The sequence below is a fragment of the Nerophis ophidion genome, linkage group LG16 (assembly GCF_033978795.1).
Source record: "Nerophis ophidion isolate RoL-2023_Sa linkage group LG16, RoL_Noph_v1.0, whole genome shotgun sequence".
NCBI lineage: Eukaryota > Metazoa > Chordata > Actinopteri > Syngnathiformes > Syngnathidae > Nerophis > Nerophis ophidion.
In genome coordinates this window covers 14,244,685-14,272,670 of record NC_084626.1, presented here as the reverse complement: position 1 = coordinate 14,272,670, position 27,986 = coordinate 14,244,685, and the positions used below count along the sequence as shown (strand labels likewise).

The 27,986-nt window shown below is 39.7% G+C and overlaps 1 protein-coding gene across 5 annotated transcripts in view; it reads left to right on the top strand.

The window, feature by feature from the left end:
• LOC133534988 (sodium- and chloride-dependent GABA transporter 2-like) overlaps nucleotides 1-18,875 on the top strand; it is a 118,856-nt gene extending 99,981 nt beyond the window's left edge. For 3 of the 5 annotated variants that reach the window (XM_061874364.1, XM_061874366.1, XM_061874367.1), the window contains one exon: nucleotides 18,346-18,875. In XM_061874364.1, coding sequence (XP_061730348.1) covers nucleotides 18,346-18,636 — 291 coding nt within the window. In that variant the 3' untranslated portion in view covers nucleotides 18,637-18,875. Of the gene's footprint in view, nucleotides 1-10,699; nucleotides 11,873-18,345 lie in introns of those variants that run through there. The other 2 variants (XM_061874368.1, XM_061874369.1) reach the window with 1 other exon arrangement.
• Nucleotides 18,876-27,986: the final 9,111 nt, after the last annotated feature.

The following is a 27,986-nucleotide window of genomic DNA, read 5'->3' as shown; positions in this document are numbered from 1 at the left end:
TTTTTGGGGGAAACTGTGTCCTCCTGAACAAAGAGGAAAAGAACCATCCGGATTGTTATAGGCGCAAAGTTGAAAAGCCAGCATCTGTGATGGTATGGGGGTGCATTAGTGCCCAAGGCATGGGTAACTTACACATCTGTGAAGGCACCATTAATACTGAAAGGTACATACAGGTTTTGGAGCAACATATGTTGCCATCTAAGCAACGTTATCATGGACGCCCCTGCTTATTTCAACAAGACAATGCAGAGCCACGTGTTACAACAGCGTGGCTTCGTAGTAAAAGAGTGTGGGTACTAGACTGGCCTGCCTGTAGTCCAGACCTGTCTCCCATTGAAAATGCATGGCGCATTATGAAGCCTAAAATACGACAACGAAGACCCCTTTCTTGTGAAAGACTGAGCATTTTATGGGAAGCTGTTTTTATACCTAGTCGTGACACTCACCTGTTCCCAATTAGCCTGCACACCTGTGGGATGTTCCAATTAAGTGTTTGATCAGCATTCCTCAACTTTATCGGTATTTATTGCAACCTTTACCAACTTCTGTGTCACGTGTTGCTGCCATCAAATTCTAAAGTTAATGATTATTTGCACACAAAAAAAAAGTGTATCATAACATATTCAACTGAATATGGGTTGAAAATGATTTGGAAATCATTGTATTCCGTTTATATTTACATCTAACACAATTTCCCAACTCATATGGAAACGGGGTTTGTAATTCAAATTATGTGTTTTGGTGTATGTTTTTTTTAATGTATTTTTTTATTTGTTTAGGAAAGTTATTACTATAATCTTCCACATGAAAAAACATATTTTATTGGGCATTTTCTTGTGTTGGAGTCCAGACGCATGAATGCGCTGGGGATGTGATCTGGAGCCTCGCCCACATAATTAAGTGTCAGTATGCATATGTTCTGTTGTTGCGATTCAGAAAAGGTGTTACAGACGGTAGATATTTGCTGCTGGTTCAACACATGACGCAGAGGGAGGAGCATATTAAATGATTGTGCAGTAAATGAGGGTGTCTTTGTGGTAAAAGCCCCACACGCATGCAAAATCCTTATGTAAAAAAAAGCGTCCTGCACCACTTTTCAATTGCACACACAGTCTTTGTAGATCGCACGCAACACGCACACTCAGAGTAACTCAATCAATCAACGTTTACTGATACAGCCCTTACACACAAATGTCTCAAAGGGCTGCACAAGCTACAACAACGTCCTCGCCCACAAGATATTTGGATCTTAGTGAACAGGGCCCTAAGTGTTTGTTTTAGTATGTTTGTCATATAAAAAAGTCTGCCGTGAGTAGTATTCTGTCATCCGTGGTCTGGATCATGTTTTGTATTTTTTGTTAGTTTTTTTGGACTCCTTTAGTTCCTGTTTGTGCACCTCTGAGTTTGTTTTGGTTGCCATGTGTGATGTTATGAGCCAGGGAATAATAGAACTACACTACCCAGCATGTAACGGGTGTGACGAGCATGCGCGGTGAGGGTAGTTGTATGTGGCCATGTTGACAGTTTGGATGTTGTGATATGCACGCTCTAAAAAAGTAAACGTTGAAAACTCAGACAACACGCCTCGTCTGTATTATTGATCTTGAGACAGACAACACATGGTGTCAGAAGTGGCCGTGAGCAGCGTCGGAAGAAATGTTTGCCACGAGGGAGCCACGAAAGACGACCGGAAGGAAGATGTCTTCGGTCGCGTGAGTGACAACGTGCGAAGGACGCCAAATTTCTGAGGAGTTTGCTATGGTGTGTGAAGACTATGAGCGGCGGTAAAGTGACACAGAGGACAAGGGACAGATTGAACAAATAGAAGAGGATCTTGTGCCCAAGTTGGAAGAAAGCCAACAACACAAAGAGCTGTGAAGTCCCGGTAACTTACCCAAAGTACAGTCATGGAAAAGCTAAGTCCACCTAGCCCAATGCTACTAACTGCTAATCTTGCCGATAACTGGAAGCGTTTTAAGCAAAGATTTAATATATATTTAGCAGCAAGCGGAGCAGGAGGTGACAATGAAAAGCTGAAAGCTCACATTCTTTTGCATGTTATTGGAGAAGATGCTTTGGACATATATAATAGCTTGCAGCTGGATGAAGCTAATTTGACACTGGAATTGCTAATGACAAAGTTCGAAGAATACTTTGTGCCTCGTCAAAACGTCACATTTGAGAGGTATAAGTTTTTCACACATGACCAAAAGCAAGGAGTACCTTTTGATCAGTACATGGCAGAGCTTCATACACTAAGCAAAACATGTGAATTTGACACTCTGAGAGACTCATTAGTGAGAGATAGGATTGTTTGTGGTACAATGGATAATGCACTAAGAGAAAGACTGCTTCGAGAAACTGGGCTTACATTAGATAAGTGTGTCAGTATGTGTAGAGCAGCTGAGACCACCAGAGCACAAGCAAAGGAGCTACGAAGAGGTGAAACAACAGTTCATGCCATACATAAAGAATAATGGAAAAAGAAAATGTGTACCAAACAAAAGGATCAAAAAGACAAATCTGTGGAATTTAAATGTGGTAAATGTGGAGGCAGCCACAAGCCAAAACATTGTCCTGCATATGGAAAAACATGTAACAACTGTGGAAGGAGCAATCACTATGCAAAGTGTTGTAAATCAGCTTCAAGACAGAAAGTTCACACAGTTGAAGAAGATGATGATAAGGACGAGTTTATTGTCAATGTGGTGCAAGCATGCACAATTGAAAAAGAAGAATGGATTGTTCCAATTACAGTGAATCAGACAATACCATTCAAGTTAGATACAGGTGCTCACGTAAACCTGCTATCTTTGGAAGATTACAAAACACTGACTGTAAAGAGCAAAATCCATCCAATAAAAACCAAAGTAAGTGGATACACTGGAGAAGGAGCTCCTGTTAAAGGCGGATGTATTGCAACTTTTAAACTCAAGGGTCGACAAATGAGAGCACAGCTGCTGATTGTGGATATGAGTGTACAACCAATCCTGGGACTCAGTGCATGCACAAAGCTCAATCTTGTCAAAAGAGTGTTTGTGGTGACATCTCAAGAAACTGCAAATGCTCAAGACTCACTCATGGAAGAGTATAAAGACTGCTTTCAAGGACTTGGATGTCTACCTGGACTACATAAAATATGTTTAGATAAAAATGTGTTTCCTGTTGTGCACCCGTGCAGGAAAGTCCCATTTGCTCTGCGTGAAAAACTGAAAGATGAACTAGCGCGAATGGAAACGTTGGGAGTCATTAAGAGAATAGATGAGCCAACTGAATGGGTCAGCTCGCTGGTTGTTGTGCAAAAGAAAACAGGTGCTCTAAGAATATGCTTGGATCCAAGAGACCTAAATAAAGCGATCAGAAGAGAGCACTTTAAGTTACCAACCAGGGAAGAGATAATGGCACAATTTGCTGGCGCAAAATGGTTCAGCAAATTAGATGCTTCATCAGGTTTCTGGCAGATGAAGCTTGACGAGGAGAGTTCAAGACTGTGCACATTTAACACCCCGGAGGGCAGGTACAGGTTTCTTTGTCTACCATACGGCATCTTGTCAGCGCCTGAAGTATATCACAAGACCATTCACATGATTTTTGAGCACATACCCGGAGTTGAGACAATGATGGATGACATCATAGTGTGGGGCTCAACACAAAAAGAACACGACGAAAGACTGAGACAAGTGCTAGACAAGACAAGGGAGGTGAACCTGAAACTTAACAAAGAAAAATGTGAGTTGGGAGTGAAGTCACTTTCCTTTGTGGGAGATCTTGTGAGTGAAGAGGGCGTGAAGCCAGACCCGAGAAAAACTTCAGCAATCAACAACATGGAAAGGCCAACCAACAAAGATGAGGTCAGACGTTTCCTAGGGATGGTCACCTATCTTGCTAAGTTTGTCCCACAACTGTCAACACAGTCAGCACCTCTCAGGAGTCTTCTTGAACAAAAGAATGAATGGATATGGTGCCACGAGCAAGAACAATGTTTTCTGAGACTGAAAGAGACTCTTACACAGGAGCCCGTGTTAAAGTTTTATGACCCCGAGAAGAGCACCAGGATCTCGGCAGATGCATCACAGTACGGCTTGGGAGCAGTGCTACTGCAGCAACATGAAGAGCAGTGGCTACCTGTCGCCTATGCATCCAGAGCACTGACAAGTGCCGAGACCAGGTATGCTCAAATCGAGAAAGAACTGTTGGCAAGTTTGTATGCATGTGAGCGTTTCCATCAATATGTATATGGACAGATGTTTCAAGTGGAAACCGATCACAAACCGTTGGTGTCCATCATGAACAAACCGTTGAATGACTGTCCAGTACGAATACAGCGCATGCTAATTCGACTGCAAAAATATGACGTGCACATGATATATACACAAGGAATGGGGGTTTCAACACTCTACGTCAAGTCCAACTTATCCAAAGTCCAACGGCTTGGCAGAATGCTCTGTTAAAACTGTAAATAACTTGTTAAAGAAATCACAGGACAAACATGACTTTCAGAAAAGTTTACTGATCTACCGGAGTGCACCTCTACAAAATGGACTGTCACCAGCCCAAATGCTGATGGGTGCATTCGCTCCAACCTACCAGTCAACGAGGATTTGCTGACACCCAAAGGCGCACACAAGGTCAGACAAGCTAAGGAAGTACAAAAAGCAAAGCAAAAACATCTGCATGATAGAACTGCAAAACACCTGCCTATGCTGAGGCCAGGAGATGTTGTGCGTCTCAGAGACATTTCTACAGGCACCTGGAGACAAAAAAGACAGGTGGAAGAGGAAGTTGCTCCACGCTCGTATAGGATCCAGATGGAAAATGGACCGTCTCTGAGAAGGAACCGTACAGATCTTCAACTACAGCTGACTGAAGGAAACATTGCAGCTCAGGAAAAGGCTCAACAGGACTCAGCTGGACCTGCAGAACTTGTTGACACGGAGCCTAACCTTGCTGACCAAGGACTGACAGCAGTGTCCGCGTCACCTACTGTTGAGAGACTGTCTAGACCTAAGAGACATGTTCAGCCACCTAAGAGGCTGATTGAGAGTTGTTAAGAACTCTTGGTTTTTGCAAGTTGTTAAAAAAAAAAAAAGTGTTGACATTTTTGTGTGGATACAATGCTAAAAAAATGAAAAAGTTGTAGTTTAAAAAAATAACACTTTGAGTTAAACACTTTCTTTATAGGGGGAAAGATGTGATGTTATGAGCCAGGGAATAATAGAACTACACTACCCAGCATGCAACGGGTGTGACGAGCATGCGCGGTGGGGGGAGTTGCATGTGGCCATGTTGACGGTTTGGATGTTGTGATATGCACGCTCTAAAAAAGTAAACGTTGAAAACTCAGACAACACGCCTCGTCTGTATTATTGTTCTTGAGACAGACAACACACCATGGTTGCTCATTGTGTTCACATGTCTCTGATTAGTACTTGCCCGCTCACCTGCTTCCAGAGCACTAATCAGAAGCATCATTTAAGCTTGCCTTTGCCAGTCAGTCAGCCTGCCATCATTCTTTGCTTCATGCGACCTGTCTACGTAAGTTTTGCCTGTTTCTAGTCCGTACTAAGTGGTAGCTTAGTATCGAGTGTGGTCAGCACATTATTCCTTTTGCTTGTTTTCTGTTTTTTGGTACTTGGCGTTTTTTTTTAAATAAATCATGTTCTTACCTGCATGCTTTGTCCGGAGTGGTCCGTCTGCATTTTGGGAGCAACATATGTTGCCATCTAAGCAACATTATCATGGACGCCCCCTGCTTATTTCAACAAGACAATGTAAGCTGCGAAAACTCGATTGTGACATAATCATGTTTTTGTTGAAGGAAAACGCAAACGTTGTGATGCCTCTCTGAAATGAATGCTTAAAATGAGCGAAATACATAGATATTACATGTTATCATGAATATGCCTGTCACTACCTTACATATATAGAGTACTTACAGCAAGTATATAAAACTCTGATGCAGGTTTTTAGAAGCTTTTTAGAGCACCTTATTGGCGGAATAGAGAGACTCCCATTGGTTTCACTGTTGGCTGACTTTAGCTAGTGATTATTTACTAACTAGTGCAGAAAAAAAACATATGTGTGTGTTTATTTTACATAGGGATTACAATTATATATTATAATATAATATAATATGTATAATAATATATGTATTTTAATATTATATAGGATATGTATGTATATATATATACATACACATATTTACTTATATACATATATATATATATATATATATATATATATATATATATATATATATATATATATATATATATATATATGTAGGTGTGGGAAAAATCACAAGACTACTTAATCTCTAGTAGTCTTGTGATTTTTCCCACACCTACATATTGCGCTCTACCATGGTATCGAGCACTATTCTCTGGATAATCCAATCAAGATAATTTAAGATATCAGTGACGTGCAGTGAACTAAACACCAGGTGAGACATAGATACTTTTTTTTCTTCTTTATTTTATTTTTTTTTTTACTTAAATTCGTATGTGCAGCTCTAGTCGTTCTTGATTTAGGTTGCGCATTAGAGTGACAGTAAAAAAAAAGGGACTTTTTCGCTTTCATAAAAACGTCATCATAATGACATTATGATGTGATAAATGGGTCCAAAAAGTACTTAATAAAGTTGTTATTGAATACTTTTTGGTCCCATTTGTTTTTAGCAAAAATAAATCAAGTATTGTGAGTGTATTTTACCTTTCTGTATTTGTATCTGAAGCAGCAATAGCTATCCTCCATGAAAACATACTATGTATGATCATATTTATTTTACCTTAAAGTCCAGTTTAGAGGAGTATTTAATCTTGGATACAGTATATAATCCTCCATATTGGCAGAAAGATTAATTTAATCAAATTTCATTCCAAAATATTAAACAATATTTTCTAACAAAAAACACCCACAAACGCTGGCTTACTCTGATAAAAATGCCTTGTTTGTTATAAATACAATTTAAAAAAAAAAAAAAAAAAAGACTGGCTTCTGATGGAGAGACCTGTGTATGCTAGCTTGAGCTCCCCCACATCTCCTAGTGTGGCGAATCAGAGTACTGCTGAGGCATTGAACTGCAAGTAGACAATGTATCGCCCTCTACCTTGAGGCAGAGGTACTTGCTGCCTCATGACCTGCCTTTTCCCAGTGGCAACAAACATGCGCCCACTCGCACGCACTCGCCCAATACACATTGTGTGTAGCTGTGGAGGCACCACCTGTGTCTGCCTCACATCTCGTCTGCTGCATTGTTTTGATCGGGAAACAAGGAATTTCCGTGATTTTGACCATGAACATTATCAAAATATGCAGGAACCACACCAAACCACATAGAAAGCATGAACCAAAAAAGAAATATTTAAAGGTATTTTATTTTATTACTTCGTTTTGGAATATCTCATAGTTAAGCCACCTGGTGGCAGGTGAGGCACTGCCTCACTTGCCTCCCCTGACAGCACTTCGCTGATATATATATATATATGTATATATATGTATGTATATATATATATGTTATATATATGTATATGTATGTGTGTGTATGTGTGGGAAAAAATCACAAGACTACTTCATCTCTACAGGGGTTCCCCCAACCATCAGAAGATTTTAATGGAAGCATTCACATACCGTGGTTTATATAGGGCACAGAACGGGTAGGTACAGGCAGGCGTAGGGGCGTGGTGATTGGCTCATGGGTTACCTAGGAGGTGTCTCCGTATGTGACGGCATGCTGATACAACTCAACTTACACTTGTTGAGGGATGACAGGTCGGGGTGGTATATGATAAACAGTTTCTCTTTAAAGCATAGGTTGCATCTTGTATTACCACTGTTGTAAGGTGTGCTGGATGCAAGAATTTGCAATTTTATTTAATATTCTACATTATTGTCTTTGAGGTTCCAAATGTGCTTGCTGAGTTCTGTAGAATTCCGCGGGTTTTGGTTTCTAAAAGAAGTCTTGTGATTGTTCCATCTGATTTCAAACTCCCCCTCGGTTAATCCTACGTATGTGTCGGATGTGTTAATGTCCTTGCGTGTTACCTTCGATTGGTAAACGACTGATGTTTGTAAGCACCCCCCGTTGAGAGGGCAATCAGCTTTTATGCGGCAGTTGCAGTCTTTGTTGGTTTTGGAGTCGCTCTGTCTATGGGCAGATGGCCCTTTTGCAATTACTTTATTGTGATTTGAAATAATTTGTTGTATATTATTTATACAGCTGTAGCTCAATTTAATGCTGTCCTTGTTGAATACTTTTCTTAGGGTGTTGCCTTTGGAGAAGTGTTTGTCGATCAGAGTGAGGAACTTGTGGCCAATATTAGTCAAGACGTTTTTGCTGTATGGGGAGTTGTACCAAATGATGTTGTTTCGTTTTCTGCTCTTTTTTGGTTGGTTTCCTGGCGTGGGTTGGTAGGTGAGGGTGAACTTTTATCCGCTTTCATCAAGTGCTTTCTGGTATGGCCGGGTTGCTTGGTCGAATTCAGCTTTGACGGATGACAGGCTGGCAGTATGCCACGCCTCGCCAAGGAGCAGCAAGAATACCAAGAAGCGCATTTGCCAAATCTTCAAAGAGAACGGCCTACGGATCACGATTGAAGCCAACAAGAAAAATTCCTCAATGTCAATGTCAACCTGAGAAATAACAGCTACCAACCATTCACGAAACCCAACATAACACTCCAATACGTGCACCATGACAGCAACCACTCACCCACCACCACGAAAAGAATACCTACCGGAATTAATGAAAGGCTAGCGATGCTGTCATCTAGCAAAGCTGAATTCAACCAAGCAACCCCCCCATAGCCAATCACCACGCCCCTACGCCTGCCTGTACCTACCCGTTCTGTGCCCTACAGTATATAGACCATGGTATGTGAATGCTTCCATTAAAATCTCCTGATGATTGAGGGAACCCCTGATGAAACAGTTCTGTAGAGATGAAGTATCGAGCACCATTCTCTGGATAATCTAATTAAGAAACATATATATATACATATATATGTATATATATATATATATAAATATCTGCGATGAGGTGGCAACTTGTCCAGGGTGTGAATGCCTTCCGCCTGATTGTAGCTGAGATAGGCACCTGCGCCCTTGCGACCCCAAGGGGAATAAGCGGTAGAAAATGGATGAATGGATGGATATATATATATATATATATATATATATATATATATATATATATATATGTGTTTTATTTGTAATTTTTTTTTGTCCTGTCTTAGCAATTTGTCCCATCTGTCCTTTTTTTCTTCTTCTTCTTTTTGACCCCTCCTGCTCATCAAATATATACAAACATTTAATAAAGTCAAATACAAATTAGGCGACAAGAGAAATATCCCACTTTCCTTTTTATTAAAGTAAATATTTCAAGCAGATATGGGCATCAAAATCAACAATATGACTTGCTTTAGCGGCTGGACAAATTAAAAAAATATTAATAAACATTTTTTTTAAAAGACCCTCTGTTCTGGAAAACTGAACCTATTTTTAGCCCGCTGAATGTACGCTCTGGAAAACTGCATAACCAGTGTTTCTGATACTGTACAACACGGGTAGTAACTTTAATGGTGAACTAGAATAGTAGTGTCAAGGCCTGCGGGCAAGATCAGGCACCTCAAATGTGTTATCTACGGCCCCCAGGATGATATTTGATTAGTAATAGATCCGGCCCGCAGGCCACAGCCGCCTGCTGCTGTTTTGCACGCACCAATACGCCATCAGTGTTGGCGCTAGGAATTCCCAGGGACCCCATTAAGTCATAAAAATTGGGTCCCAAAGTACATTTTTGGGGTTCCACTTTTTTGTCACTGTTTTGAAAACAAATGATAAATGTATGGATTATCCTGTTGTATCTCACATTCTATATTGTGTTATGGAAAAAGGTTGTCATAAACGTTACTTAATTGATAAAAAAAAAACACACCCATATGTAAATTTATTCAGTTATAAATTTAAACATTACCGCTGCCGGTATTTTTTCCTATATTTTTATTGTAGTATTTTCGGAATGTGTTTGTTCTTTTTTTGGCCAAAGTAAGATTTTCCTTCATGCGGCCCCAGAGCTAAAATGATTTTGAACTAGAACTAGAATGATCCGGAGGCAAGAAAATAATATAATAGAAAAATTTAAAAATAATCAAAAAATTCCAATGTATGTAAAACAAACGTCATTAAAAAAAACGCCAACAGTCTTTCATCAGCTCAAAGATAGATTTGACAGCAGCACGGCTATTTGTGCGTAACTGTGCCAGTTTGAACGCACATTCCTGACGTGATTAATACAGATGAAAAACAGCAGCCGCAGAACAGTTTGAGTCCTGATTAATCCTAAAGTGTGTGCTAAATGATTGTTTGCATTTCCTTCTAATAGCGTTGTAATAATCAGCATTTAGTCATGAAGACAGACAAGCTAAATTGATTGCACTCCGTATTTTTTTTATATAAGAGGCTCAATCCTCTACACACAAGCTTAGATCCGCTTTGCCTGCTATTACGTTTGCATGTGTTTTAGGACCGAGTGTAGATCAGGCCCAATGTGTACATAGATTGAGACCTTCCATAATCCCATTTCAAACGTGACAATGATACTACAAAGATGGCATATTTGTTACAGCCGTGAGTCCAAAGCCAAAGTGCATGGTTTGTGAGCTGTTCCCTGACCGTTCTGTCACGCGCTTTGTCTCCCCAGAATCTCCGGCAGCTTTGCCACCCTGAAAACAAACCCTGCGAGGCTGCGAAGCAACCCGAGCAATACCCACTTAACCCCAGCAAAGCACTGTCTCCTTCTGCCAACGACTGCAAGGCCAGTGGCGGAGTTGAGATGGAAGTGCAAGTATGAGGCCGTGACGTTTGCGAAGGTGTGCGTTCGAGGTCCTAGTGCCACTGGATGGCTCCTCTTAGGTCTCCCCTTGATCATTTAGTGTTTTTTCTAGATTCTACGGCTCACTTAAATCAATGTTGTCATGAGTCAGTATGCCAACGACGGCGCACTTGGGAGTGCTGCTGTCATGTTCTCATGAGAATTTTTACCAGCAAGTACCAAAGCTGTAGCACTATATTTGGTTTCAAACAGGACAATCTTGCTGCAACATGAGCCCAAGCTCCGTGTGCACATGCAAAGCTTCCGCAGTGACACATTCCAAAAAAAAAAAAAAACCCAAACCTGCTGCCACAAACTTACTTTATGGACAATGCTGTACTGAAAACAGTGGATTTTGCAGCAAAACACTTTTTTGCCTATTTTATGGCAGTTTATGGCATATTATTTTTTTCAGGTAACACCTTGAATGTGTTTCTATTACTTACATGTCCAAATTCTTGTGAGAACAAGCTTGCTACTGTTTTTCCTTGAATGACTGTTTTGTTTATCCAGTAGGTGGTTTGGAGTCATAGGATTTAACTATAGTATACTCACCATATATTATGCATTTAAATCCCTTTGTGTATTTTCATATATGAATCGGACTTTTGCAACCAAAAGAGATTCTGGATTTATTGAAATGTATTTAAATTACTACTAGCACTTACAGCTGATTAATTGTACTGTTTAACAATCCCACATGTTTTTTTCATTACGCATTCAGACACATACATGCCTGCTAATAATGTTTACTGACTCGACATAGTGTTAATGTCTCATAATCAATACAATGCATAAAACACTGTACTTTCACCTACAGTAATGTTACTGAATTCAGCTCCTAATTGTTGTTAATGTATGGTCACTATTACTGTATTAGAACTTTTTTTTTTCTATCCAATTATATCCATACTGTGAGATATTCATGTTTGATTATGTACCTGCTGAGTTTGATGATATTAAAATGATAAAGAAGAACACGCACTACACACACATTACAAAGGTTGGGCAATATTTTGATACTGGGAGTTCATTAAAATGCCTTAAATGTTGCAAAAATACAATTTACATCAAGAAAACACTGTGGTGGTGTGTTAAAATGTGTTTTAAGAATTAAAACTAAACACCGTTTTTGTATTTTGGGGAAAACAAAAAGTGGATAATGAATTCAGGGAAAGTTTGTGGGTCTGGGTTTGTGGATAATATTTCTACAGGTTTATAAGGAATTCTGTACATTTATAGGTACCAACTCGGAATGTAACGATATGAAAATTTCATATCACGGTTATCATGGCCAAAACCATCATGGTAATGATTATTATTACGGCATTGTTGAATGTGCTCAAAAAGTACTTATACACACAATGATTTTTTTTTATTATTAAACAACTAAAATAAATAGACACACTGTTTGAAAACCCAGTATTTTCCATGTTTTTTGTTTCTAAAGCTTCGCTGATTGTGTTTTAGTATTTGTATTTTATCTGTTTTAACAGCTAAGCTTGTATTGTTTTATTTATTGGTTTCTACTCTAGCACTTTAAGATATATTTAAATGCAAAGAGCGTAACTCATCACATTTATTATTTATTTATTTTTTTGGCAGGCGTTGTGGCGTATTCCTCTTGATTTAGAGAGATTGCTCTTGTAGGCTTAATGTGCACAATTGTGTATGTTAGTTGCTAAGACAGTAATGTGTTCGTATAAGTTTACATTGGGATATGACGTTTTCTTAATGGGGAAAGACTTTAATGTCTCCTGTTTTCATTTCAGCATTTAAGCTAGCGGGCTGGCACCAGTCAGTTTGTGAGTTTATCAATGCGCAGTTATCAATCACGTTTTTTTTTCATCATTATAATTTAAAACGGTAATATTAACAATCGAGGGTTTTTACTGTGGTTATAATAAATACTCAGTGAATCAATACCGTTTATCGTTGCATCCCTAGTACCGACTAAATAATATCAGTGTTATAGGGTACCGATTCCTGTAAAATCCTTTGTTGCACATGACGTGTTGTCCAGTTGCCCGGCTAACGCACTTGGCAGGTGAACAAAGTGTATTTGTATCAAACTGCCACTAAAAAATGTCCATGCCAACAAAGAAAGCATGCCTGATATAAAACACTCCAAATTAAGTGTCCATTTTAGCTCAATGCTAATTTACATTGAACATGCTATACAGATGCTACTGATAAGCATTACAGATTTTGCATGCCAACTATGCCTGAGTGCAGCTGGAATGGGCTCCAGCACCCCTTGCGACTCCGAAAAGGACAAGCGGTAAAAAATAGATGGATGGAATTTTAACACCTCCAAATTTGGTAATGAAGGCTACCACTAAGTTACACATTACAAATTAACAGCAGATGTGTATAGAGTATAATACCTGCAGTATAAACACTTTGTAGGGTGCAAGAAAAGTCAAAACTAGCACATTCAATGGCAAAGACTACCTCCTGACTACGGCAACACTCCATAGCCTATACACTACTGCCACCTAACGTCTTGGAACTAAAAATGCATGCAAAATCTACTACATAATATTGGTACTGTGGAGTACCAGAATTGATTTACAGGTACCGGTAAATTGGTATTATATTAATTCAAATGTGAAAGGTACCCTTCCTTGATTAGAACATGGGCAAACTTGATAGTGCATGCATAGTAGATTTGCTGAGCTTTTGTACAGAGGATTACGTCTGTTTAAGAGCAAAATAGAGAACAATCCATTCATCACGTCCGTTTTTATGTACAAAATATAAATGCGGAATATTTGCGGATTATCAAAACGGCCACAACTGGGAGGGTCAGATGCAAATATAATAATTTACGTGTTTAATTCAAACATTTGTCCACTGTTTTGGCGCGTCTTGAATGTATGTGAAAACTGGTACAGTTACGCACAAATGGGGGTTGTGAAAGGAGGTGATCGCTGCAATGGCAGATGATGGAGTTTACTGAACGTGTGTCGCCAAATTTGGATAGTCAGAAAATACAAATATTAGACAACGTATCTATCAAGCAATGCCATTTTAGCTCACAGGCTTGGTAACAGAGTCAGTTAACTAAACAACATAGATCAACTAAACAATCCTGGAGCCCTGACTGCAGGGCGAGGCAGGCAAAAATGGAAGCTAGCTGATTAGACTTAGACAAACTTTAATGATCCACAAGAAAAATTGTTCAACACAGTAGCTCAGTTACAAAGGATGGAAAGGATAATGCAGGTATAAAATAGACAAAAAATGTACCGTCGTAGCAATATGAAATATAACATATATACATAATTTACATAATATATGTATAGTATGTGATATATACTGATATATTATATCATATTATATTATATGTTTGTATCATATATACAATATATAACAAATACCATGTACAGTATTAAAATATATATAAAAGCTGCAGCATAAAATAGACATAATAAACAAAGAGAAGTAGCTAACATAGAAGGTGTCAGGTAATTAGACAGATATCATCTATTAATGTATGGAGAGTAATTATACAACTGGATGGAGTCTGGAATAAAGAAGTTCTTGAACCGAACACTGTGGGAAGGAAGATGAAGAAGCCTGTTGGATTCAGCAACCATGACCAGGAGTGGCCTGGCTGCCAATCAGCGACAGATGAGGGAAACAAGCGCTCAGGGCATTGAACCAAAATAAGAGCGTTGACCAGGAAATAAACACAAACTGAGGACATGTGACACCTGACATGAGTGATCATCACAAAGTGGCTGCTTTGGAGCCAGCAGACATTAAAACAAATTAGATTGTGTTTATTTTATTTATTTTTTTAATGGTGTTAGTGTCTTCATTAAAAAATATATATGTAAATATATATATATATATATATATATATATATATATATATATATATATATATATATATATATATATCTGTCTATCTGTGTTGGCCCTGCGATGAGGTGGCGACTTGTCCAGTTTGTACCCCAACTTCCGCCCGATTGTTGCTGATATAGGCACCAGCGCTCCCCACAACCCCAAAAAAGGAATAAGCAGTAGAAAATGGATGGGATATGTATATATATATATATGTATATATATATATATATATATATATATACATACATATATGTACATATATATATATACATATATATATGTATGTATATATATATACATATATGTATGTATATATATATATATATATATATATATATATACATATATATATATATATATGGACAGATCGGGCCGTTTTGGACTGATAGACGCGTGCTTGCTAGACCTGCTAGCTAGCACGGGAATACTTCGCCGGCTACATCCAGCGGCCTCTGAAGCAGGGGAGTATAGTACCAGCGGGGGCCGTCTACAGAGCAGACGCCAGCGGTGTGATCGGAAACGCGGATGCCGAGCGGGGCTAAAAACAAAGCTAAAAGCTAATCCCCACAGAACACCACTTCCCTCCTTCCTAAAGCCGGATTTAAATGGAAGGTACGAGATTACTGGTCTGGGTAAGGAGTCACTTAAATTAGTACAAGTTTTTTCTGCTTTGATTGTTTCAGAGTTGGACATGCGTTCTACTGAGGTGGCAAACTATAATGCGTTCAGTTTATCAATGCACCAAACAAACAATCGAAACATGCGTTCTACTGAGTTGGCAAATTATGATGCGTTCAGTTTATCAAAGCACCAAACAAACAATCGGAAAATTCCCTTCGGATCAATTCCTAGATATGGTCATAATTATATTAAGTTCACTGGGCATAATAAACACAACATTATTAATATTGCTACTACGGATAATTTGATAAAAAATTCCCTGAAACAGCCCACTACCTATAATATAGGTTTTTTAAACATAAGATCATTGTCTCCCAAAACGTTGTTAGTTAAAGAGGTCATCAGAATCAACAATCTTAACGTCATCGGTCTCAGCGAAACTTGGCTTAAACCAGACAAATTTTTTGCTAAATGAGGCATCTCCTCCTAACTGCGGAGCAGCTAAATGAACACCTTGGGTCTAACAATCTATGTGAAACCTTTCAATCCGGTTTCAGAGCAAATCCCTCTACGGAGACTGCCCTCGCAAAAATGACTAATGATCTTTTGCTAACGATGGATTCTGATGCATCATCTATGTTGCTGCTCCTCGATCTTAGCGCTGCTTTCGATACCGTCGATCATAATATTTTATTAGAACGTATCAAAACACGAATCGGTACGTCAGACTTAGCCCTGTCTTGGTTTAACTCTTATCTTACTGACAGGATGCAGTGCGTCTCCCATAACAATGTGACCTCGGACTACGTTAAGGTAACGTGTGGAGTTCCCCAGGGTTCGGTCTTTGGCCCTGCACTCTTCAGCATCTACATGCTGCCGCTAGGTGACATCATACGCAAATACGGTGATAGCTTTCACTGTTAGGCTGATGACACCCAACTCTACATGCTCCTAAAGCTGACCAACACGCCGGACTGTAGTCAGCTGGAGGCGTGTCTTAATGAAATTAAACAATGGATGTCCGCTAACTTTTTGCAACTCAACGCCAAAAATACGGAAATGCTGATTATCGGTCCTGCTAGACACCGACCTCTATTTAATAATACAACTTTAACATTTGACAACCAAACAATTAAACAAGGCGACTCGGTAAAGAATCTGGGTATTATCTTCGACCCAACTCTTTCCTTTGAGCCACACATTAAAGGCGTTACTAAAACGGCCTTCTTTCATCTTTGTAATATCGCTAAAATTCGCTCCATTCTGTCCACTAAAGACGCTGAGATCATTATCCATGCGTTTGTTACGTTTCGCCTCGATTACTGTAACGTATTATTTTCGGGTCTCCCCATGCCTAGCATTAAAAGATTACAGTTGGTACAAAATGCGGCTGCTAGACTTTTGACAAGAACAAGAAAGTTTGATCATATTACGCCTATACTGGCTCACCTACACTGGCTTCCTGTGCACTTATGATGTGACTTTAAGGTTTTACTACTTACGTATAAAATACTACACGGTTTACCTCCAGCCTATCTTGCTGATTGTATTGTACCATATGTCCCGGCAAGAAATCTGCGTTCAAAGGACTCCGGCTTAGTGATTACCACATTCCAAAAAAAGTCCGCGGGCTATAGCGCGCTTTCATTTCAGGCTCCAGTACTCTGGAATGCCCTCCCGGTAACAGTTTGAGATGCCACCTCAGTAGAAGCATTTAAGTCTCACCTTAAAACTCATTTGTATACTCTGGCCTTTAAATAGACTCCCTTTTTAGACCAGTTGATCTGCCGTTTCTTTTCTTTTTCTCCTATGTCCCACTCTCCCTTGTGGCGGGGTCCGGTCCGATCCGATGGCCATGGATGACGTACTGGCTGTCCAGAGTCGGGACCCAGGATTAACCACTCGTCCAGAGTCGGGAACCAGGATGGACCGTTTGCCTGTGTATCGGCTTGGGACATCCCTGCGCTGCTGATCCGCCTCCGCTTGGGATGGTTTCCTGCTGCTGGCTCCGCTGTGAACGGGACTCTCGCTGCTGTGTTGGATCCGCTTTGGACTGGACTCTCGCGGCTGTGTTGGATCCATTATGGATTGAACTTTCACAGTATCATGTTAGACCCGCTCGACATCCATTGCTTTCGTCCTCTCCAAGGTTCTCATAGTCATCATTGTCACCGACGTCCTACTGGGTGTGAGTTTTCCTTGCCCTTATGTGGGCCTACCGAGGATGTCGTAGTGGTTTGTGCAGGTAAACATTGATTAATATATATATATATATATATATATATATATATATATATATATATATATATATGTCTATCTGTGTTGGCCCTGCGATGAGTTGGCGACTTGTCCAGTTTGTACCCCTCCTTCCGCCCGATTGTAGGTGAGATATATATATATCCATCCCATCCATTTTCTACCGCTTATTCCCTTTGGGGTCGCGGGGGGCGCTTGCGCCTATCTCAGCTACAATCGGGCGGAAGGCGGGTTACAAACTGGATAAGTCGCCATCTCATCGCAGGGCCAACACAGATAGACAGATATATATATATATATATATATATATATATATATATATATATATATATATATATATATAATTTATTTATTTTATTTTTTTATCTTTATGAAGACACTAACGCCATTAAAAAGAAAAAAACAGAATTTAATTTGTTTAAATTCTGCTGGCTCGGAAGCAGCCACTTTGTGATGATCACTCATATATATATATATATATATATATATATATATATATATATATATATATATATATATATTAATGTGCATATTCTTGCATCGGGATCATTCCAGTCACAATCCCAGTTAATAACAACCGTAATCTCTTTAGTGCACGAGCACTGGGCATGTTGGAGCAAGACAGTTGTAATTGTCAGCTATGGCCTGTAACTGTATTAATTTTTTTTTCCAAGGTTGAACTTTTGTTAGTGTGACGATTGTAAGTCCAAGTAATCGTTTCTGATTGCGAGTTCTTGCCACAGAGCCAGAAGACCAACCGGCACGTCTACAAAGAAGACCCTACCGTTTTTGCTTTGTTCATTGGGCCAGAAGCGGCGAGAGTTATGGCAGGACAGCTCATAGCTGCTTCACTACGATGCCCTGAGCGTCCGACAGTTGCCGGTCCAAAAGAACATCGCCGTCCTGCAGCAACCCCCTTATTCATGTTTGTTTTTTGTCCTGTCAAAGCCATAGGGCATAGCTGGGCGAATATTTTGACTCGGGTAACCAGAAAAAAAATCTGTCTGGGGTGGCCAATGTGTATGTGTGTATAAATTATACGCACACATGTATATGTAAACATCTGCTGTACAGTATGTGTGTTTGGCTCCCTTTTTTATGGAACACTAATACCATAGTCACAATGTCCCATAGAATTCTAAAAACAGACCACCTTAAACAAACCGAATGGAACTTAACAGTTTTTTACAGAATGGGACACCCACAATGCACATTATAATAAATAAAATGGCATTTATAATATTAACTGTGAACAATAAAACGCTGAATCCCAGGCTCAGGATCTTTCTGTGTGGAGTTTGCATGTTCTCCCCGTGACTGCGTGTGTTCCCTCCGGGTACTCCGGCTTCCCCCCACTGCCAAAAAACATGCACCTGGGGATAGGTTGATTGGCAACTCTAACATTGGCCCTTGTGCAGGGGTCGGCAACCCAAAATGTTGAAAGAGCCATATTAGACCAAAAATACAAAAACAAATCTGTTTGGAGCTGAACAAAATTAAAAGCCATATATTACATACAGATAGTGTGTCATGAGATATCAATTGAGTTATGAGGACTTAAACCAAAACTAAATGAGCTCAAATATACCTACAAATGAGGCATAATGATGCATAATGTACTACAGCTAGCATGTTAGCATCGATCAGCCTGCAGTCATGCAGTGACCAAATATGTCTGATTAGCACTACACACAAGTCAATAACATCAACAAAACTTGACTTTGTGCATTCTTGCGCAACCTTAAAAGTTTGGTGGCCAAAATGAGACAGAAAAACAAGTGGCATAAAACAAGTCTTAGAAAGTCGGAGAAAGTTATACATGTAAACAAACTACGGTGAGTTCAAGGACCGCCAAAATTAGTAGGACAAAACGGTGCTCGCCAAATACTCGAATCAGTGAAGCATGTTTAATATAAACAGTGTGCTTTCTAACAATTAGGGAGGTTTGTGTCATGTTTGCCCTCCTACATAAACCATATTAAAATAAAAAATATGTTTTTTTCCTCTCACCTTTTTATATTTTTCATATATTTTTGAAAAAGCTCCAGAGAGCTACTGGGGCGTCACTAAAGCGCCGCGGGTTGCCGACCCCCGCCCTAGTGTGTGAATGTGAGTTTGAATGCTGTCTGTCAATCTGTGTTGGCCCTATGATGAGGTGGCGACTTGTCCAGGGTGTACCACGCCTTACGCCCGAATGTAATTGAGATAGGCTCCAGCACCCCTTGCGACCCCAAAAGGGACAAGCGGTAGAAAATGGATGGATGGATATTAACATTGTATGAACATCGCTCCTCTTTTACTACAGTTTGTACTCAGACCAGCTTTTACAATCAAGCAAAACACAACAAAAATATAACAAACAACAAAATATGAATGCAAAGTGTAATAAACACATACAATATGATATAGTATCACTTTAAAGGCCTATTGAAACCAATACTACCGACCACGCAGTCTGATAGTTTATATATCAATGATGAAATATTAACATTGCAACACGTGCCAATACGGCCTTTTTGGTTTACTAAATTGCAATTTTAAATTTCCTGCCAAGTGTCGTGTTGAAAACGTTGCGGTATGATGACGCGTGCGTTGGACGTCTCGGGTTGTAGGGGACATTATTTTCCAGCCCGATCCAAACTATAAGTAGTCTGCTTTAATCGCAATATTACACAGCATTTTGGACATCTGTGTTGCTGAATCTTTTGCAATTTGTTCAATTAATAATGGAGAAGTCACAGTAGAAAGATGGAGTTGGGAAGCTTTCGCCTTTAGCCACACAAACACAGCCGGTGTTTCCTTGTTTAAAATTCCCGGATGTGAAGCTTTACTATGGAACAGAGCGGTCAAGCGAACATGGATCCCGACTACACGTCTACCGGCAGTTTTCGGTGAGAAAATTGTGGTATAAAGTCGCCTCTTACCAGAGATCAGCAGAGCTTGCGCCGTCCATGCAGCTGCGTGACTTCCCTCAATAACTCTGGCGTCAAGACACCCGTGGCCACACCCCTCCGACTTCAGGTACTATTTAATCTCACTAAAACACTAGTAACACAATAGCAGATAAGGGTTTTTCCAGAATTATCATAGTAAATGTGTCTAAAAACATCTGAATCACTCTCACTTGCTGTCGCCTGTTTTTTTTCTTCTAGTCCTTCACTATCAATATCCTCATCCACAAATCTTTAATCTTCGCTCAAATTAATGGGGAAATCGTCGCTTCCTCGGTCCGAATTGCTCTTACTGGTGGTGGCTAACATTGTAAACAATGTGAGGATGTGAGGAGCCCTACAATCAGTGACGCCACGCGCACATCGTCTGCTACTTCTGGTACAGGCAAGGCTTTTTTATTAGCGACCAAAAGTTGCCAACTTTATCGTCGATGTTCTCTACTAAATCCTTTCAGCAAAAATATGTTTATATCGCGAAATTATCAAGTATGACACATTGAATGGACCTGCTATCCCCATTTAAATAGGAAAATCGCATGTCAGTAAAGGCCTAATGAAACCCACTACTACCGACCACGCAATCTGATAGCTTATATCAATCAATGTCAATCAATGTTTATTTATATAGCCCTAAATCACAAATGTCTCAAAGGACTGTACAAACCATTACGACTACGACATCCTCGGAAGAACCCACAAAAGGGCAAGGAAAACTCACACCCAGTGGGCAGGGAGAATTCACATCCAGTGGAACGCCAGTGACAATACTGACTATGAGAAACCTTGGAGAGGACCTCAGATGTGGGCAACCCCCCCCCCCCCCCCCCCCCCCTCCAGGGGACCGAAAGCAATGGATGTCGAGCGGGTCTAACATGATACTGTGAAAGTTCAATCCATAGTGGCTCCAACACAGCCGCGAGAGTTCAGTTCAAAGCAGATCCAAGACAGCAGCGATAGTCCTGTCCACAGGAAACCATCCCAAGTGGAGGCGGATCAGCAGCGTAGAGATGTCCCCAACCGATACACAGGCGAGCGGTCCATCCTGGGTCCCGACGAGCGGTCCATCCTGGGTCTCGACTCTGGACAGCCAGTACTTCATCCATGGTCATCGGACCGGACCCCCTCCACAAGGGAGGGGGGGACATAGGAGGAAAAAGAAAAGAAACGGCAGATCAACTGGTCTAAAAAGGAGGTCTATTTAAAGGCTAGTGTATACAGATGAGTTTTAAGGTGAGACTTAAATGCTTCTACTGAGGTAGCATCTCGAACTGTTACCGGGAGGGCATTCCAGAGTACTGGAGCCCGAACGGAAAACGCTCTATAGCCCGCAGACATTTTTTGGGCTTTAGGAATCACTAATATATATCAATGATGAAATCTTAACATTGCAACACATGCCAATACGGCCGGTTTAGTTTACTAAATTGCAATTTTAAATTTCCCGCGAAGTTTCCTGTTGAAAACGTCGCGGAATGAGGATGCGTATGATGACGAGTGCGCGTGACGTCACCGGTTGGAGCGGACATGTTCTCCCAGCACCACTCATGGGAGAGCCCCGCCACCAGGCGGAGGAAACTCATTTCGGCCGCTTGTACCCGTGATCTTATCCTTTCGGTCATGACCAAAGCTCATGACCATAGGTGAGGATGGGAACGTAGATCGACCGGTAAATTGAGAGCTTTGCCTTCCGGCTCAGCTCCTTCTTCACCACAACGGATCGGTACAACGTCCGCATTAATGAAGACGCCACACCGATCCGCCTGTGGGTCTCACGATCCACTCTTCCCCCACTCATGAAAAAAACTCCTAGGTACTTGAACTCTTCCACTTGGAGCATTAAATAAATAATGCTAATAATAATTTGACTTATTTTTAACATTTTAGTGACTGAGACCCTCTATGCTCCCCAGGAGCCCTAAGGATAAAAAAAAAAAAAAAATCCATATATTTTGTTATGGTTTCAAAATGAAAAATATCAAAATGGCCCCCGCATGCTTGAATTTTTCTGTGTGCGGCCCTCTGTGGAAAAAGTTTGGACACCCCTGGGCTACGGCAAAGACCGGAATATGCAATAATAACCATAAAACCAGACGTTGCCCATAAACCCAACACAGAAAATGGTTTGCATTTAATTTGACATCGTACAGAAATTAATTAAAAAGTTACTTATGTACTGAGTAACTTCTGATTTATTTAGTAGTTATTTTTAAATGGTACTTGACAAATAAAGATGCACATTTTCAGTAACTTATGATGTTATAACAGAGCTATAGTTAGCATACGTGCATCTAAACAATTTTTTTTGTCTAATGACACAAATGATGATTGATTGATTGATTGATTGATTGATTGATTGATTGACTGATTGATTGATTGATTGATTGATTGAAACTTGTATTATTAGATTGCACAGTACAGTACATTATCCGTGCAATTGACCACTAAGTGGTAACACCCGAATAAGTTTTTCAACTTGTTTAAGTCGGGGTCCACGTTAATCAATTCATGGTAGATGATAACATGTTTTCCTTTTCATAGTTTATAAGTAAACATTGACATGTCACTTTTTGTGGTAGTTAGTTTGAGTACGGTTATATGACTGCCAGGCTCCGTTTGATTGGTAAAATTGATTCAAAGGTAAACTTCTATTGGTAAACGTCATGTGACATTGCCCTCGAGAAGAAATCTCTCTAACGAGCCAAATTAATAAGTCTTAACAAGCAGTAATCAATAGATTATAGATAAATATAACGATGTGAATAAATGTAGCAATTGGAATAAAACTCAATGCAACGAAGTAAAATTAGCGTGTTTTATTTTCTACACAAAAATACTAAGGTAAAAGTAAAGTATGTTATACATTAATACTACTCTGACAAGTAAAATGTATCCAAAACGACACTTACGTCTGTAACGTAGTAAATGTAGTGCGGTTACTACCAGTGTTGAAAAAAAAAAAAGACAACGTTACATGGCAACGACGCTACTATCGTTACCATTGCTCTGTAGCCCGCAGACTTTTTTGGGGGGTCTGGGAATCACTAAAAGCAAGAGTTCTTTGAACGCAGATTTCTTGCCGGGACATATGGTACAATACAATCAGCAAGACAGGATAGAGTTAGACCGTGTGTATTTTATACGTAAGTAGAAAAACCTTAAGGTCACATCTTAAGTGCACAGGAAGCCAGTGCAGGTGAGCCAGTATAGGCGTAATATGATCAAACTTTCTTGTTCTTGTCAAAAGTCTTGCAGACGCATTTTGTACCAACTTTAATCTTTTAATGCTAGACATAGGGAGACCTGAAAATAATACGTTACAGTAATTGAGTCGAGACGTAACGAACGCATGAATAAAGATCTCAGCACCGCTAGTGGACAAAATGGAACAAATTTTAAGGATATTACAGAGATGGAAGAAGGCCGTTTTAGTCACACTCTTGATGTGTGACTTAAACGAGAGAGTTGGGTAGAAGATAATACCCGGATTCTTTACCAAGTCGCCTTGTGTACTTTCCCTAGTGATTAATTACGTTCAATAAAGAGTAATTCCGTTAGTAAATCAACTGCTCTTTTGGGAAATTAACGAATAAACACTGGTCACTCCCCACCTCTGTATGTATGCTGGTGTGTATGCTCCTTGTACTCCATCCTGGCAAACGCACAGCTGATGAGAATCCTCATAAATAAACAGATCTCATTTGCGACTTTTTTCACTTCAATAAGGCTAGAGTACTCAGAAAAACAAAGAAAAATGGGGCAGAGATTGGATAGTTTAGCAAAATCCTTGGTTTCGGATTTGATGGAATCACGTTTCAACTACGTCTACCAGCAGATTTAGTCAGCCTGAGACACGGTTAATAATGGACATTTGAATATGAAAAACATATGTTTGGACGCTTTTGAGTTCCCCAGCTTGCCGACAGGAATTAGTTCATTGTGTTGCACAATGTGTATTTGATCTGCCGCTAACTATTGTAGTAAGTCTGTATGGGTCGACGTGGCTCAAATAGTCCCAGCAACTTGAGGTTTCCTGGTTCAACTCCAGCTTCCGCCATCCGAGTCACAGTCAATGGGTCCTTGGGCAAGACACTTCACCCACCTTGCTCCTGCTGGGTTAGCTCCTTGCATTGCAGCTTCCGCCATCAGTGTGTGAATGTACGTGTGAACGGGTGAACGTGATGTATAATAATGTAAAGCAATTCGGATATCGTGCAGGTATAGTAAAGAGCTATATAAATCCAGACATTTTGCCATTTACCCTTAGTCTCAAGTGGGAGTTAAGATTGCCATAGCCCAGGGTGCATGGGCCTATGAAGTTAGGCATTAGGGTAGAAAATATGGCCACACATTTAAGACAAAAGATGTAGAGCAAATAAATGTGGTAACAAGGTTTCTCTGGGTGAACCAGCGGAAGAATCATTCCCGTTGCCAAGGGGGATCAGTGATGGATACTTACAGCCAAAGCATACAGGTCGAAGTTACACCTAAATTCCGGCAAGTCCAGGGCTTCAGCTCACCTGAGGCGAGCGGTGGAACGGGGTGTCCAACGGGGCGGGCTCTGGCATCCTGACAGACCCAGTGTCCCCCATCTTGAAAAATCCTTCCAACATGCCTGCTGTACCCCTCAAATACTCAACTCGCCTCTATCCAACCAATTTGACTGCGAGCTTGATAATCGAATCCGACTCTCCGAATCGAGTCGTCAAATGGGCGACCATCCTAAGACACCCCCAAAAAGGAACCTGGCTAACTTCCATTGCGTTGCAGCTTTTCTGCAGTCTTTTTCAACGGTGTGTGTGTGTTTTTGACTTTGCAGAAATTTCTCCTTGCATGTGTTTGTGGTGTTTGTGTGGTTTTCGGATCATTTCAGTGTTTAGGCGTTGCTGCGGGTTTGGTCTTGTCAGCCACTGTCTTTCAACACATCTCCTCCTTGCTCCTTTCCTGTTCTTCCACTCTGTCAAGACTCTCCTAGGTGTGAACACGGACAAGTTATTATGTAGTTTGAACCTGGAGGGTGATAGCTTACCACCAAACAGTAGCTTTTTCAACACCTAGATTATTTAATTGTAGTTTACCTTGAAGTGTCCTGTCAAGACTGTCAGTCTTTGAAAAAAATGACATAATTTTTGGCCTTTGGCGCTGATGCATATCATCTTGCTAAACTGAATGTACTCATTAAATGAAAAATGTTATTTGACTTTTACAAAACTGCTGACAAAAACTTGTGTCAAATCTGTGTGGGATGAACTCCACCAGTGTGTTTTGCTTCTTCCTTGGCTTAAAAAAAAAAAAAAAAGTATATACACATGTATATATGTATATGTATATATATATATATAGATATATATATATATATATATATATATATACATATATATATGTAGGTGGGATACAAAGGACTTTCTGTCACAATGCTTTGCAACACAGTTGAGAATGGCCAATAACACACTGCCCACAAGGGGAACACATACATTCTAGGGCGGGGGTCGGCAACCTGCGGCTCTCGAGCCGCATGCGGGTCTTTAGCGCCGCCTTAGTGGCTTCCTGGAACTTTTTTCAAAAATGTATGAAAAAGGAAAATATGGTGGAAAAAAATATAATTTTTGTTTTATTATTGTTTCTGTAAGACAGCAAACATGACACAGACTTTTGTAATTTTTTAGAAATCACTCTGTTTATATTAAACATGCTTCACATATTGATAGGATTTGACGAGAGCCGTTTTGTCCTACTAATGTATGCGGTCCTTGAACGCACCATAGTTTTCTTACATGTACAACTTTCTCAGACACTGCCACAGTAAGACGTGTTTCATGCCACTCCTTTGTCTCATTTTGTCAAACACGCATTTCATGCTGTGTGTGAATGCACAAATGTGAGTTTTTTGATGTTGTTGACTTGTTGGAGTGCTAATCAGGCATATTTGGTCACTGCATGACAACAAGCTAATCAATGCTAACATGCTATTTAGGCTAGCTGCATGAACATATTGCATCGTTATTCCTCGTTTGTAGGTATATTTGAGCCCATTTAATTTCCTTTACTTATGTCCTCACTGTATTGAATTTATATTTGCATGTGTCATGGCACATCATCCGTATGTAATATTGGCTGCATAAGTGATAGTTGTTTGCGTGACATGTCGTTATAAACCACAGCAAACATTACCTAGCTTGCCAAAGATAGTAATAAAAACATTAGAAGAAGACGGCCTGCCGTTTCCTTTAACTTAAACAAACACATCTACTATACCTTTGGCCATTTTAAGCCAGAAATTTCCAGGAGTAATCGAACCATTTTACTAATGTTTTCCAATGTTAAAAAAAAAAGTGTAGAATAAATATTATATTTCAACATTTCTATCAACAAAGATTTGCTTCACCCTGTGAAACATAGTCATTTTGATTGTTAATAGCTAATTTAATTACATACACCATGTGTTGCCTTCACCATAAGAATTATATAAGGCTTTTAATTTCTTGCGGCTCCAGAAAAAAATGTTCTGTGTATTTTTGGTTCTTTCAACATTTTGGGTTGCCGACCCCTGTTCTAGTTTAATTGTTTGTATATATAGTACAAAATTAGTGCAAAGGTTTAATACGTGTGCAAGGATATTTCACATGCCTTTACTGTGTATATAATTGAACTACGTTCATGTTGTGTAAAATGTGTATTCATAAAATGTTGTGCAAAGGACATTTCATAATTTTCGGAAGTTCATTTTGTACTCAACATTGTTTATAGGGTTAGGCGTAATAAGTGTTCAACTTCAGCCTAAACCCTTTCAGTCTGTAACATATATATATATATATATATATATAAGAAAACCATTTCAGATGACTACCTCTTAAATTTCATCAAGAGAATGCCAAGAGTTTGCAAAGCAGTAATCAGAGCAAAGGGTGGATATTTTGAAGAAACTAGAATGTAAAACGTGTTTTCAGTTATTTCACCTTTTTTTGGTAAGTACATAACTCCACATGTGTTCATTCATAGTTTTGATGCCTTTAGTGACAATCTACAATGTGAATAGTCATTAAGATAAAGAAAACACATTGAATAAGAAGGTGTGTCCAAAAATTTGGCATGTACTGTATATAAAGTCGTGATCAAAAGTTACATACACTTGTAAAGAACATAATGCCATGGCTGTCTTGAGTTTCCAGTAGTTTCTCCAAACATATTGCTGGGTATTGTGGCCAAACAGCTCAATTTGTGTTTCATCTGACCACAGAACTTTCCTCCAGAAGGTCTTATCATTGTCCAAGTGATGTCAGATAAAACAAAAATTTAACTGTTTGAGTGTTCCAACAGGACAATAACCCCAAACACACATCAAAAGTGGTAAAGGAATGGCTAAATCAGGATAGAATTGGATGGCCTACAGAAGGGTTCCCCTCACCCCGTACTCCCTCAGCACCTCCCACAAGATC